General features: G+C 35.9%; 1 protein-coding gene and 3 non-coding genes across 4 annotated transcripts; 2 read left to right on the top strand and 2 right to left on the bottom strand.

The window, feature by feature from the left end:
• The first annotated feature begins 7,592 nt into the window (after positions 1-7,592).
• LOC111887051 (uncharacterized) lies at positions 7,593-8,624 on the top strand. The gene has a single exon (XM_023883272.1). The coding sequence runs from the start codon at positions 7,593-7,595 to the stop codon at positions 8,622-8,624; it is 1,032 nt and encodes a 343-aa protein (XP_023739040.1).
• A 521-nt stretch (positions 8,625-9,145) lies between these two features.
• Positions 9,146-9,217, top strand: TRNAG-UCC (transfer RNA glycine (anticodon UCC)). Its single transcript has one exon. It is a non-coding gene; the product is annotated as a tRNA-Gly (tRNA).
• Positions 9,218-10,353: 1,136 nt separating this feature from the next.
• Positions 10,354-10,425, bottom strand: TRNAP-UGG (transfer RNA proline (anticodon UGG)). Its single transcript has one exon. It is a non-coding gene; the product is annotated as a tRNA-Pro (tRNA).
• Positions 10,426-11,222: 797 nt separating this feature from the next.
• TRNAP-AGG (transfer RNA proline (anticodon AGG)) lies at positions 11,223-11,294 on the bottom strand. Its single transcript has one exon. It is a non-coding gene; the product is annotated as a tRNA-Pro (tRNA).
• Positions 11,295-15,473: the final 4,179 nt, after the last annotated feature.

Genomic DNA, 15,473 nt, shown 5'->3' with positions numbered 1-15,473 from the left:
ACAAATATAGGCCTTGCCCGGGGCTTTATTTCAACCCGATCGTACAATAATGGCCCCGTTGTGGCGTTTATTTCAACCCAATCATACCATAATAGGCCCCGCCATGGGGTTTACTTTAACCCGATCATACCATAATGGGTCCCGCACTGGGGTTTATTTAAACCCGATCATACAATAATGGACCCATCCTTGGGGTTTATTTCAACCCAACCACACAAATATATATAAAAGTCACATGATATCTATCATTCTACCTAACAAAATAATGGGTCGGCATTGGTGCCTTTGACTCACAAATACAGTGAGGAGACTCACCTCACAGTCTGAAAGAATAGCTGCATCGATCACTGCTCCAAAAGCTATCTCTACAAGTCACCTATACAATTAACAGGGACTCAAATCTCAAAAAAAAAAAAAAAAAAATCAAATTACCTAAAATGCCCTTAGGTCAAACTTGGTTAAAATCATGGTTAAAGGTCAAAAGTCAAAAAGTCAACGAGTTAACCCAGGCTGAGTAAGCTCGGCGTACTAAACTAATATGCCCAACGTAGTGCACTTCCCTCATCTAGAAACGGGGTCTCAGCTTGGTACACACAACGTACCTTCAAGTACGCCCAACGTACTTGGATGCCACCTTCTCCTTTCTATTAAGTGCTTAATCTATTAAGATACTTCGTCCAAAACCTAGATCTAGTTCCAAATAATGTTCTAAGTCATAAAGTTTCCAAATTTATGACTTTTCAAGGCAAGAAAGGGTCCAACAACTAAACCCTAACTTATTACACAAACCAAAACCTCATATCTCATGCATGAAGAAATGGAAGGGACCAATATCACATTTTTATGACTCCTAATAACTCCATAACGGATAAAGGTTCCAACTTTATCCATTAGGATGGTCCAAACAACCAAGATCTAGTCTTTAAGTCTAAAGGGACAAAAATGCATCTTTCTCAACTTAATCCATTAAGTCCAAGTCTCTAACCTTTAGATCTGAATAAAAAATGATGTTTAGATGGATAAATTTTCCAACTTTATCCATAACAAGGTCATTAAATTTAAAAATCTAAAATTTATGCATTAAAGTGACCAAAGAGCTCATAAAACCCAAAAATAGCTAGATCTAACAAATACATCATCGAAATTCAAGCTTTATACCTTCTGGAGTTGAGAAAAGCAATGTAGGCTCTGGATCCACAAGCTCGAGCTTCAACAATCAACAAGATTGAACTTCTCTTTTTTATCAAAAATGAACTTAAAACACATAGAAAAGCTCAATATTTGATCTAGGGGGCTAGGGTTTTGAGTTGGAGGCTCAAGAGGGTGGAGGTTGATGTTAGGAAGGACCCCAAGGGGTTAGAGTCCTTAAATAGGGCTTAAAACCACGAAAATAGGGTTTTTACACTGTGATGGTACGCCCAACGTATCTAGAGTTACGCCTAATTTAACACTCTAAAATGGCACTTCCTTCAACATAGTACGCCCAACATACTAGCTAGTGTACGCCCAACATACTTGACTCCTTTTGCTGGCTTAACTTGAAACAACCATAACTTCTTCGTTTCAATTCCGTTTTCGATGATATTTATATCCACGGAAAGGTAACGACGAGATCTAAAATTATATCTTGATACTTATGACTAAAAACATCTCAAAACTAAATCCTTAATTTATGCAAGAAGCTCAAAACATAACCTTTCCTATTTTACCTCTCAGTTTCCATCGAACAATCCTAGGTTTAAATCATTTGTCCAACATCATACACCTCCAATAGAGTCTAAACTTCATTCAATTGAAGCCCAAGGCCTCCATTTGATCCATTTATGTTCCACAATGCAAAATCAAACAAAAACATCGTCGCACACAACAAGAGGATGGGATAGGTTGTTATACTCTTGTTCCAATTCAAAGGCTATAACCTGAATAAGAATGATGCCTATAATTCGAACCAAGTGTCCTCATGCTATCATAATTAGTCCATATACACTCCTCCTGACAATATCTAATGAGCTTACTATAATACACACCCTCAAGAGAACCCAAAACCAACCCTGGATATGCTGCATTCCTTTTTCCTCACGACCTTACCCAAAGAGTGAAGTACCATAAAGTTTAACAAAATGACGAATCTCAATCGTTAACATGAACGATCGAAATAAGATCCCACATGTTGATTGAAACTGAACAGATCCTACCAACATGTAACTAGCTCGATAAAGCTTCCAAGGTTATCCAGAAATGTTGTTAAAACCCTCGTCGGATTAATCCAAAATACCAACCCTTCCGCCGCGACATGCCAAAATTGGATTATGTGCACATCCAAAGCCACATCTGAAAAACTAAACAACCCTACATCAATATCCAAACTTCCAATAACCAAGGAAATCTGCAAAACCCAAGCCTTCTATGAACAATACTTCCATAACCAACAACTGGGAGTACCTAAACCTAGAAATCAAAATATACAATGTATAGATTTTAACAATGAACGAAATGACCAATGATAGAGAATGCATTGGCAACTAATCTAATGATTCTATTCAATGCTAAACAAAACCTGTTTTTAATAAAGTTACATTCAAGTCAAACCACTTGTTCATAAACCATTATTCAAAAATCAGAGTTATAAAGAAGATAATGCAGAATCTCGAATCATAAAATTGTTGATGTGCATGTGTAGTCCCGCCTTCGCAATCCAATAAGTACCTGAAAAACATTTAATCAAAAATTGTAAGCACAAAGCTTAGTGATTTCCCCAAAATATTACATACATCACAACATAATAATCAACTACGGGTTATCAGCAACACTAGGACTATCAGCAGTCATGAGGGCTATCAACTGTCCTAATATCACATACATCACAACAATATAAACAACCATGGGTTATTAGCAACCATAGGACTATCAAAAGTCCTATAGGCTCACAGTATCCCTATAGGTTATCAGCAACCCTGTGGGTTATTAGCAACCCAACGATCTATCAGTAGTCCTAGATTTATCAACAACTCAGATAGACATATAACAACAATCAACAATTAAGTCTCAACTAGTATAACATGTACATCACTATGACATAGGCAATACAATGAGAAGACTTACCTGAACAAAGAGCTGAAATCCATTAATCAAAGTTCCACAGAATCAGCTGCACGACCCTCCTAAACTAAACACAAACTAAAACTCATATTATAGCTTAACACCCCTCAAAGTTTGACCAAAAGTCAAAGTGGTCAAAAGTTAATGGTCCAAGTTAACCCCCAGTCCACACCTAGGTCGTGGCCACCCATTGGTTGCGTTGTGGCATCTTCACGACAAAGCAGTCATGATGACACCAATCGTCACGTCGTGCCAAGCAGGCTGCCATGCTATGGAAATTGAGCTCTCACAACTTAATGGGTTAAGCTCTTAATCCTTCAAGCCACCCATTCATACTTTCCAAAAGGCTTTCATACTTCTATTCCAACATAAAAATCGTAGCTTTACAGACATGCATGTCCAATGCAAGTCTAGAGCTCAAACTAGGTCAAAATGGTGAAATGAGACCAAAATATCATGCATGGAACTCAATACACAATCAAACTTCAGATCCAAAAGGTATATAGACTAAGGGACTAAGTTGAGCTATAAAGTTGAAAACTTTATCTCATCTAACTAACCCAAACTTGAAGACGAGTCAAGAAATGCAATAAATCCTAGCTCTATGAAGAGGTAACCAAAAAGGTGGAAGATTTATACATTCCCAAGCTCCACAAGATACAAGAGATGCAAGATCTAGAGTGATACACTCTTCCAACTAACAAGCACACCTCCCTTTTCTTCTTCAAGGGCTAAAATCACCATGAAGAGTTCACAAGGTTAAAATGAAGGCTAGGGTTTCTTCGAGGGTGAAAGGGAGGTGATGGAGGCCAAGGTTGCGCAAACGCTAGCCCTCACCTCCCTTAAATAGGAGCACAAACCCCAATTAGGGTTAAGCACTCAGGCGGCCGCCATATCGTAACCATAATCTTGTCACGTCATGGTACAGGAGATTAATGAGCATTTCATAAAGCCATGCCACTTCGTGGTCCCCCATTCCCCACGTCGTGGCACAATATTTTCTCTAAAAAAACCCCATCTTTGACCCCAATACGTTTTCAGCTGATCCACTCTGGAAAAAGGGTGTTACACTAAAAATCAACTGATTTTCATTTCAATTTCCGTGTCGCACAATACTGTACTGTGTCGCACTCGAAACATCAAAAAATCATAACCTCGTCATACGAAATCAGATTCAGGCATTATTTATATCAACACTTTCATATTGATGAGTACTCCGACTTTCGTTTAGATCATTTATCCTAATTATGCTTTTATTTTTAATTATATTTTTAGCTTTCGTTACGTTTTTAACCGTATTTTTATACAAATATCATACCGTTATAATATTTATCCGTATAACATGAATACAATATTATACACAAAGAACACTTCGTAAAATCATAACACGTAAGAAAATTTATCATTTATTTATTCATTTACAATAAAATTTTCATTAATTTGATAACATAAATGAGGGTCTGTCAACGATAAGTCTAACGAAAAGTATGAGCATTAAAATTATCACCTACTTAGGATGATTCCGTCCTAGAATCATGCAGAAGAAAACAATTATGAGTAACGACTTTTCCTGTCACTTTCCGTTTCCCAAGTAACGTTCGGCCTAAAACTATGCTTCCAATGCACAAGTGCCAAATCGATCATCTTGTGCCGCAACTTTTTTGTTTTACGATCGACAATCGCTTTAGGCACCTCAAGTAACTTCTTGAGTTCTTGTTCTCATCGATTCTTAACTTTGAAAGTGTAAACATATCAGGTTCTTCTCCCAAGCACTTCCTCAAATAACAAACATGAAATATGTTATGAATACCTTTCAGCTCAATTGGAAATCTCCTCTAATTCTAACAACATATGTTAGACGGTCCCATTCTGCACAAAGCTTATCAATCTACATTTGCATATTGAATCCATTTCTCAGCTTCTTTGACTTTTTGCATAGCTTGAGCAACCCATTTTATTTTTCATTTACTTGTTCTGCTAGATCATCTTCACGTTGATTTAGTGTCCAACTTGTTTCAAAGTCCCTTTCGTTTGCTTCTTTAGCGACCTTCTTAGCTTGGAAAATTTCATCAGGCGGTTTATCTAGGAGTGGGAAATCTGGGCCTTCCGAAAACGGGTTAATATCTGAACAAGCATATCAATATTCTTCATCATAATGGCAAACACCAAACTTAGATGAACTCATTCTCAAGTTATTTCTACGTTTACAATGCATGCTAATTACATATTAATAGTCGGAAAGCTATGTTCGGAATAAGTGTCTGAAATGCTATGTCTGGAATGTATCTCTCCAAAATGCGTGTCTGGAATATGTGTCTGTGACTTATATATATGGAATCTATTACATTTTTGATTTATTTGGCTATGCATAAGTGATTGATATGACTTCCGAAATTTTAGTCCGGAATGTCATTCCAGAATGGAACTCCAGAATGACATGGAATCCAGAATGAACACAATAAATAAGAGAGTGGAATTATAGAGCCTTTAGAACTCTGGAATGGCAGTAAATCAACTCCAGTCGTGGACTATACAAGAAAAGATCACATAATAACTGAGGATGATTTGGTTGTCCCCATGCTGTCACATATAATGTACGTATCGCAATGGGCATGCTTGAAAAACATGTTTCATTATGAGTTATCTGTTGCACAATATCGAACTGAAAGACTAAGTTTATAGACATACGGTCGAAGGTGAAGAATTTTATCAAAATTTATCACAAGATCGACAACGATTTACTGGATGAAGTTGACGAAGTAATTTTGCAGTTCGAAAGGGTGAAATACATACAGAAAATTAGTGAGGTTGATTTTCCATACAAACATGGTTGAGATATTTTAAAAGATGCCCCATATTTTTAAATTATGTATTTTGTTATATTTATCTTTAATAAGGTTATGGTACTTCTAAATTATGTTTTTTTTCTATCCGTGTAATATGCGACAAATATTAAGGCAATAATAATATTTTCTATTAGTCATTGCAAATCGATTACAAATATAATTAAATAGGAATAAGTAGACAATAAAACAATCATCAATAAGTATGGTATTTCCCATTCAGATGGAAGGGGAAGAGGGTGCACATTTTGGGTCTGGTAGGTAGTTTGAAACACATTAGCCTGATAATATATCTAAACCATATTGGCTAATTTTGTGATGTTTGAATAATGTGATACTAAAATAGCATGACCGCACACTATACCCATACTGTGCGGTTTCCTACATGAACATGTATGGCGGTTCAGATCTACAACACAAGTTGTTTTAATATCAAAACTCGAAACATGTCGGACGAGAATGGAGATGATATCTCGAGCGGAATCTTTGTTGATTGCTACCGAACAAACTTTTGCATCCTCCTTTGAAGCACCATCTCTGCATATTGGGTTAGTATGCTAGTCAACCACCCTAAAAAGTAAATATTATCATTTATGGTTATTATACAAGTAAAAAATTTCAATATTGTACAGTATTTTACCTCCCATGAAATTAAGTTCAACAAAAAATCGTTGAATGTAGTCACAAATTGTCTCGGTAAGCGTTATTATCAGTACATTGCGTTGGTTAACCGTTATTATCAGTACATTGCGTTGGTTAACCGATAATACCAACATAAAATATGGAATATCAATGTTCAGTTACATCCCAACGGATGTTAGGGAAGTAGGCTATCGCCCATTTTGCATGACCAATATTGACAAGCACCTCACGTGCATCATGGGTAGCGGACAAAAGTTTTGTTCAAAATCAGACATAGTATATGAGTTAGATATCATCCAAAACCAAGGTTCTAATGTTCTATTTCCATCACATCCAATAGCAACAAAACAAACTTGGAAATGATCCATCATACTAGTTTTGATGTTTTTGTAACTATAAGGGTTGGTCCTGCCTAACGTTATGTAGGTAAACAAGCAGATTGGTAAAGCTTTCTTCATGCCCACTCTTTGAGAAACTCATCATGAGGGAGTTATAGGAGATAATTACGGATGACCACAAGTCTGAATGTGTGTCTGTGACTCTGTATTTATCACTTCAAAGTACTAATTTGACAATCGTATATAGATTCTTGTTTTAGACATGGATAGTCCGGAATGTAAGTCCGAAATGTACGAACATTCATTTTTTGGACCAAATCTCCGAAATGAATAACGAGAATGCTATATTCCAGAGAAAGCGGTCATTTTTTTGGAATCCTAAATCGAGTTGGACTTGGAGACCAAGTACACTTGGGATTGATTTGAAGTGAATTCACGATTGATTTGCAATTGATTCTTAATCATCTTTATACTTAATTGTTTGTTTGATTGTGTTCAATTCGTGAACAGAGTTCATACAGTGAACAGTAAAATCGTGAACAATAACTTCATAGAATTCATATTTTTCTCGATCAATTGCCACTTGTTTGTTCTACTTTTAGAACAATCAATCTTGGTTTCTATTAACCTTCTCTGATCTCAAGTTCTTTTTTTTATTTGAGTAATCACCATGTCAGGGGAGTCCTCAAATTCGGCATCACCAAAGGAAATTGGAGCAACCTCCGTTCACTGTCCGATGTTCACAGCTACAAATTACACAGTTTGGGCGATGAGGATGAAGGTTGTTCTAATAATTCACAAAGCATGGACTGTGATCAATCCAGGAACAAAGAAGAATGAAGAGAAAGATTACCTGGCGATGGGGCTATTTTATCATGCGATCCCGGAGACTTTGATTATGCAAATCGGAGATGTGGAGTCCTTAAAGGTGTTGTGGGACGTAATCAAAGCCAGACACGTGGGTGATGACTGCGTGAAGGAGGTTAGGTTACAAACCTTGATGGCAGAATTCGACGGATCAAAGATGTACGACTCAGAATCGATTGACGATTTTACTGGGAGATTGTCCGGATTAGCCTCAAAATCGGCATCCCTAGGAGAAGTAATTGATGAGACAAAGCTTGTGAAGAAGTTTCTTAAATCATTACCGAGAGCGAAGTTCATCCACATAGTTGCTTCTTTGGAACAAGTCTTGGATCTCAAATCGGTTGGATTTAAAGATGTTGTGGGAAGGCTTAAAGCTTATGAAGAAAGGATTAGAGAGGAGGGTGATGACGGAGGAGAAGAACCAAAGGTTTTGTGGTCATCGAGCAGTGGCGGCACTGGTTCAGTTGGTGGAGATGGCTTATTTGGTGGAGCAAAGGAAAGATCGACAAAGGGAAAAGGGGTGTCGACTGGTAATCATGGATTTGGTGGGTTATTTGGGTCAGACGGGCCTAAAGGGAATAATAGGGTTTCTCAAAGTAATCGGCCCAATAAACAATTCAATTCTGATTTAATTCAACCCATTTCCAACAATTGCAAAAAATGTAATTGTTGTTGTGGCAAAAATCGGAAAAATAAGGAAAAAGACCGATCTAAGGTGATTTGTTTTCGGTGTGACAAACCGGGTCACTTTGCCTCTGAATGTCCGGAACGACTCCAAAAATTACAAGAAGATGATTTTTTGGAACGTGACGACAACAACGTGTTCGTATTTTAAATACGAATCGGGGTTGAAGAATTCTCTAGAAGGACTTAGAAATTCGGGGTGATTGTTAGAATCCTAAGTCGAGTAGGACTTGGAGAGCAAGTAAACTTGGGATTATGGCAAGTTGGTCATAGTTTCCTAATTGTATTATAATTCAAGTTGGTAATTAGAACCTATAAATACATGTCTAGATCAAATATAGGATCGAAGAAACAGATTGTATCCAATATTGGTTTTGAGTTATTTTCCAATTAATCAAAGTAGTGTTTGATTAAAACTGTTTTGCAATTACGTTTTATAAACTAGAATTTTACAAAAAAAAATGGTTATTATTATTAAAATACTCATTTATATAGGTTAGATTACTCAATTTCTAAATGTTAAGAGGCTTCTATGGAGTAAACAGACTTTTTTAGTACCCTACCAAGAGTGTAAATTTTAAAAATTCAGACTTTGCTTCTTAATTTTTTAATTAACAGGCTACCAAACACTCCATAGAATAACATTAGTGATCAAGCCCCTAACGTCAAGCAGCGTTTGTAGTCCAACGGTTAGGATAATTGCCTTCCAAGCAATAGACCCGGGTTCGACTCCCGGCAAACGCATTTTTTTTTTTTTTTAATTTTACGCCATTTTATTCGACCTTTTTGGATAATTATGGAAACACTCAAATTCCAACTTCAGTGTTCTCACTTGCCGCCCGATAAAAAATCAATTTTGTTTTCCATCTTCCTTGAAAATAATGTTCCATATTCCATTGATGTATATTTCAATCAATTTTTCTGGATAGTTTTCATGGGAACCCCTTTTACAAAGAGTTGTAATTTCCATTAATCAAAAAAAGTTTTACATAGATTAGCTGGTAAACTAGCAACAATTTTCTTTTTGCTGCTGTCTTACTCCGGCTACAACCAGACAGTTATAATTTATAGAAGCTTAGAAACAGTTATTTCATGTTGAAGATTTTACTTTCTCGGTAAATATGAAATGGTTTACTTTTCGTTTTCTGTGTGGATAGAAAGTATATAAAATCGAATGAGTTATTTTCAAGTTTTATAATATGGTTGCGAGGGTGAGTTTCATGAAGTTGTACTGCTAACTATGTTGAATTCTAGTTTCTATAATCCCTTAGTCGCATAATTAGGATGTTTTTGGATTTGGCGAATATTATATGGAAGCTTTCAGGATACCAATCATGTCACCTGTAATTAGATATGCCCCAAACAAGTTTTGTAGGCAAAAAGACGAGACCCCTAAGAATTTAATAAACATTTTTTACGAAGGAAGGTTAGTCATATTAGAAGTCAAGAACTATTGTTTTGATAATCATCAGCAATTCAAGACGTTGAATGTAAAACTTATTGTCCTTTATGTTATTAGACTGATACTGCTACAATGGTTTGATGTCACTCTCGTTTTCACTCGATTCCTAAAAAATAGCCATATGAACACAATGACCACAAAACATGTGCTTTCATACCTGTTGTCTTAATAAAAAGCGTCCATAACCATGAGTTGAACTTATTGACAATGACTTATGTTAGTTCTGTAGCTTATGTGTGTGGCATATTATATCACTTTTGTAGGTAGACGCGTTTGCAAAACAAAAGTCCTTAGAGTAATATATAAACATGTGTTGATTAGTTGAATCAAAAGTAAGGAAGGGGGGCATTTGCAAAACAAAAGTCCTTAGAGTAATATATAAACATGTGTTGATTAGTTGAATCAAAAGTAAGGAAGGGGGGCATTCCGAGAATCGAACTCGGGACCTCTCGCACCCAAAGCGAGAATCATACCACTAGACCAAATGCCCATCTTATTGTTGATGCTATTGCATTTTTATACCCATTCATACTTTATGCAATTATTAAAAGATTATTTAAATGCATACACAAAAACAAAAGTTGCTAGCATAAAGATATCTTATTCTGGTAGACATTTGCACATTTTCACCATGTTGGTGCCTAAAAGCATCTTCACAAAGAAAGAATATTGATATTGTATAGTTACATGTTTGCTTACTCTGGTAATGAAGTTACATATGCTTTTCATGATGCTAGCTGTATCATTTCAAGATTTCTGCATATTAGCAAATGTATCCATCTGCCCATGAGTTGGCATTTATTGTCTGAAATATGTGACACTAGTCAACTTTGAGGTGCTTGTGCTATCACTTCCACATATGTTTTTTCGACTTTTATGTTTTTTTTTTACACCACTCTCATGTAGAATTCACTACTGGAACTGAGTGAGCATAATTTGATTTGAGGCTACAGTGAGTGAGTGTGTGAGTTAAGGTTTTCACTTGCAGTCCTAGGTTGGACTATGTTGCCTTTGCAAAGCTCATATGGAAGCATATTTATTTCTAACTTCTAATAGTGAAAGACTACAAATTCTAGGCAGATACTTATTATACTAATCTTCAAACCAGTCTAGTCTAGTTTCCTTCAATCACTCTATAGTTTTTTGGTTTATGTGGAAGCGTGATTGAATTGAAATAATATAGCTTTTTGGTTTATGTGGAAGTGTGATTGAATTGAAATAAGTGATAGTACGTTGTTATTTCTTGCATTTAATTTTAATCCAAAAATAGAAAAATGAGTAAAGTATGGGGCATTCCGAGAATTGAACTCGGGACCTCTCGCACCCTAAGCGAGAATCATACCACTAGACCAAATGCCCAATCCCTCCGTACGTGTCTATTTGTTTATTTTATTATCACAATATATAGTTTAAATGCTAAAGTTTCCATTTTTGGTTGCTGGCTTGCTGCAAAAGTGCAATGTTTCTTCGTTGGGTAAGTTTGAATGCACACTTTACTTCTTGCCCCTTAGTATTCATTGTTTTGAATTTGTAACATTAGTGTTGTGTAGGATCTATGATCTTATACAAGTATTGTGTTGCTAACCTGTTGTCGAATTATAAATCAAATTATGTTTACTTTACCAAAAAAATAACTTCATTGTGGCCCATATGTTTCCTTTAAATAATAGGGTAATGGATCATTACGAGTTATTAATCATGGCCTTTTGGAAAATTTTCAATATCGATTCCTGCGAAAATCGATATAACTTCTATTTAATTAGGTAATATTTTGTCAAATTTTCTTTGAAATTTACACCCTTTTATATTATTTAGGTATAAAATATGATTTACTATCTTCTTACAATTTAAGCCCCAACTAATATAGAATCCTAGTTTTACCTCCCACCTTATTAACATGTCATTTTTGAGTTTATACCCTTATGATAAACAAAAACTAATCCCGAAACCTTTTAAATATTTTCTAAAATTTTGTTGGGCTACAATGACAATAACTCGACAAATAATGTTGAAAATTATGTGCCGATTAATTGCAAATAATAAAACACAATTGTTATTATTTAATTGCCAAGTTTCTTCTAGAAATCAATTTGATTAGTCACAATTAGACCTGATTTTACGAAAGGTGGAAGGATGATTGTCCCGTTGTCGGACGAATTAAAAGACGATATAGAAAATTAACACGAACTTGATTTTCGTTGATCTATAACTATGGTAAATGACACGGCTCAGCTAGGTGTGTGTGTGTGTGTGTGTTCTTGTATAAGAATATTTTCCCCTTGAATGGTATCTTGTATATTGATGAATATATATAGTACAAAGATGCAACTGATAAGGTAACAAACTAGCCTAACATATATAAAGATACAGGAAGTCTCTTAAAATATATAAAGATACAAGAATTCTTTTAAAATCATTCTAAATTATCTCTAATACCCCCTTTCAAGCTGAGAGGTGGTGGACCAACACGAAGCTAGGCATGAAATTGCTCAAACAAGGGACGCGGAAGACTCTTCGTAAAGATGTCGGCTAGTTGAAGATGAGTAGGGATATATCGAGTGACCAATTTACTCGAAGTAACAAGCTCTCGAACAAAGTGAAAATCGATGCAAATATGTTTGGCACTCTTGTGAGAGATGAGATTTTGACTGAGAAACAAGGCACTCTTGTTGTCACATAAAAGGGCGGGCATAGAAGATGACAGAGCATGGAGGTCACTCAAAAGATTTGTAATCCAGACTATTTCAGTAGTAGTGTTCGCCATAGCACGATACATAGATTCACAACTGGAACGAGAAACAGTAGCTTGCTTTTTGGCACTCCAAGAGACTAAGTTACCACCAAGGAATATGGAGTAGCCATAGGTTGAGTGTATGGTTTCAATGCAACGAGCCCAATCAGCATTAGAGTAGCCAAGTAAAGATTGCAACTTGGGATACTAAAAATGCAGACCATAAGAGATGGTGCTTTTCATGTAGCGTAAGATTCTCTTCACAACTTGAAAATGGTTTGTCGTAGGAGCATGAAGGAACTTACTAACTTGATTGACTGCATAAGAGAGATCTAGATGAGTAATAGTCAAGTATTGTTGTACTCTAACCAAGGATCTGTAGAGGGTAGGATCAATGAAAGGAGTGCCATGTGATGCAAGAACTTGAGTTGTTGATAAGGGTGTGAAAACTAGTTTTACATCAAGTAACTAAGTATGACTCAAAATATTATGAGCATATTTAGTTTGAGTGAGAAACAAACCATCAACATTGTAAGAGACTTCAAGACCAAGAAAGTAATTTAGAGGGCCAAGATCTTTAGTGGCAAACTCTTTGTTGATCGGTTGAATAAATTGCTTGGCTAAAGAGGGATCATTACCTGTAAAGATAAGATCGTCAACATAAAAAGTAGGATACACCCTTTATTGAGTATAAAAAGAGAGGCATCCGCACGACTGCAAATGAAACCAAGACTTAGAAGAAATGTGCTTAAACATTAGAACCAAGCCTGTTTAAACATTAGAACCAAGCCTGTGGAGCCTGATTTAATCCATAAAGTGCCTTCTTCAAACGACATACATGATGTGGAAATCTTTGATCAATAAAACCAAGGACTGTTCTATGAAGACCGTGTTGGTAAGATTACCATTTAAAAATGCATTTTTAACATCAAGTCGATGCAACAACCACTGATTCAAGACTGCATGAGAGAGGACAATGCGAACAGTAACTAATTTTATAATAGGGCTAAAGGTGAGAGAGTAATCTTGACCTGGAATTTGAGTGAAACCGTGTGCAACAAGACAAGCTTTAAGACATTCAATGCTACCATTAGAGCAAAACTTAGTTCTAAAGACCCATTTAGAACCAAAGACGTTGGAAGAAGTGGGATGAGGAACTAATTCCCAAGTATCATTAACCTTCAAAGCATCCATTTCGAACTCCATTTCCATGAGACAATGAGGATTTTTAGCTGCTAATTTAAAACCTTTAGGTTATTTAGTTGCAAGGAGAGTATGATGAAGAGGATGACCAACAAGAAAAGCTAAGTCAGCAATGTGCTTGGGTTTAAATATTCTAGCTTTTGCTCGAGTAATCATAGGATGAGTAGAGGTAGCAACTGGTCGCGGCGACGGTGGTGGAGTAAGTTGCAGTGTCGAATGTGATGATGTCATCAGAGGTGTGTTGGTTAATGAAAAAGAAGCTGGTTCAACAGTGTTGTAAGAAGTTGTTGGTGAGTCATGGAGATACAGATGTATGCATGTAGGAAATGTATGAGAGCCATTGGGTGATGATGTCATTACGGATGTGGAGATGGCAGATTCTTGGGGCGGTGGAGTGACATGCAATGAAGTGTAGGCTCATCAAAGTTTGTAAACACCAATGTAGCAAGATCATAAGATGGTTTGTCTAAAAATAGAAACACATTTTCATCAAATTGAGCATGTTGGGTGGTGTAAATGTGATTTGTAGAAGGATCAAGGCATCGATATCCTTTATACTGAGTACTGTAGCCAATGAAGATGCAAGGAATACTTTGAGGAACCAATTTGTGAGCCGATTAGTTTCACAAGTACGAAAATACCCTACAACCATAAGTACTAAAAATGTCATAATTTGGAGAAACACCAAATAAAGTTTCAAATGGACTTTTGTTTGCAAGCACTTTGAATAATAGACGATTGATGATGTATGTTACCGAAGAGAAAGCATCAACCCAAATTAATGCTGGTGCACTAGCCTTAAATAGCATAGCAAGACTAGTTTTAGTTACATGGTGTTCATTGTGCTCAGCTCATCCATTTTGCTGAGGCATATAAAGACACGAAATTCATTGATGCGTACCATTTGTTGACAGAATGGTGCTAACGTGATGATTTAAGAATTCTATGCCACCATCTGATTGAAAAGTTTTAACCTTGCAAGAAAATTGGGTCTGGACAAAGGTTACAAAAGGTGTTTAAAATAGCATAAAGATCTGATTTCACCTTGAGTTGATAGAACCAACTGAACCTGGAATAATCATCAATAAAAATGACATAGTAAACGTAGCCATCAGTAGACATAATAGGAGTCGGTCTCCATAAGTCATAGTGATTTAATTCCAACACATGGGATGAGCGTTTTGAGTTATGATCAAATGATAAGCATTCACTCTTGGAAAGTGACATGATGAACATGTTGGATTAGGTGTCTAAACCCATAACTAAAATTGGTATATACTTGAATTGATAGTAGCACACTCCTTTTGGGTTGTTCTCAAACCTAGCAATTGGACAAGATGACTTTTAGAGAGAGAGAGAGAGATTAATTTATTATGTGAATAATAAATTAAATAAATTATTTACTAATGTGTTATGAAAATAATATATTAATTAGAAATCATATTATTTAATTAATAACTAATCAGAAATTTATTGGGATTAATTGGATTAATTAAAAGTATAAGGATTGTTTTGTTATTTATTGATAATTGAGGAAGGAAGGCTCTAGAACCTCATGGAATGAGGTGGACGAAAATCATCTAGGGTAAGACCAAGATGATTTC

This window comes from Lactuca sativa, chromosome 5, assembly GCF_002870075.4.
Source record: "Lactuca sativa cultivar Salinas chromosome 5, Lsat_Salinas_v11, whole genome shotgun sequence".
NCBI lineage: Eukaryota > Viridiplantae > Streptophyta > Magnoliopsida > Asterales > Asteraceae > Lactuca > Lactuca sativa.
Note: the sequence above shows the minus strand (reverse complement) of the source record. Positions and strands in the feature narration are given on the sequence as shown.

Coding starts and splice junctions, on each gene's coding strand:
- LOC111887051 (XM_023883272.1), top strand. CDS start 7,593: ATGTCAGGGGAGTCCTCAAATTCGGCATCACCAAAGGAAATTGGAGCA.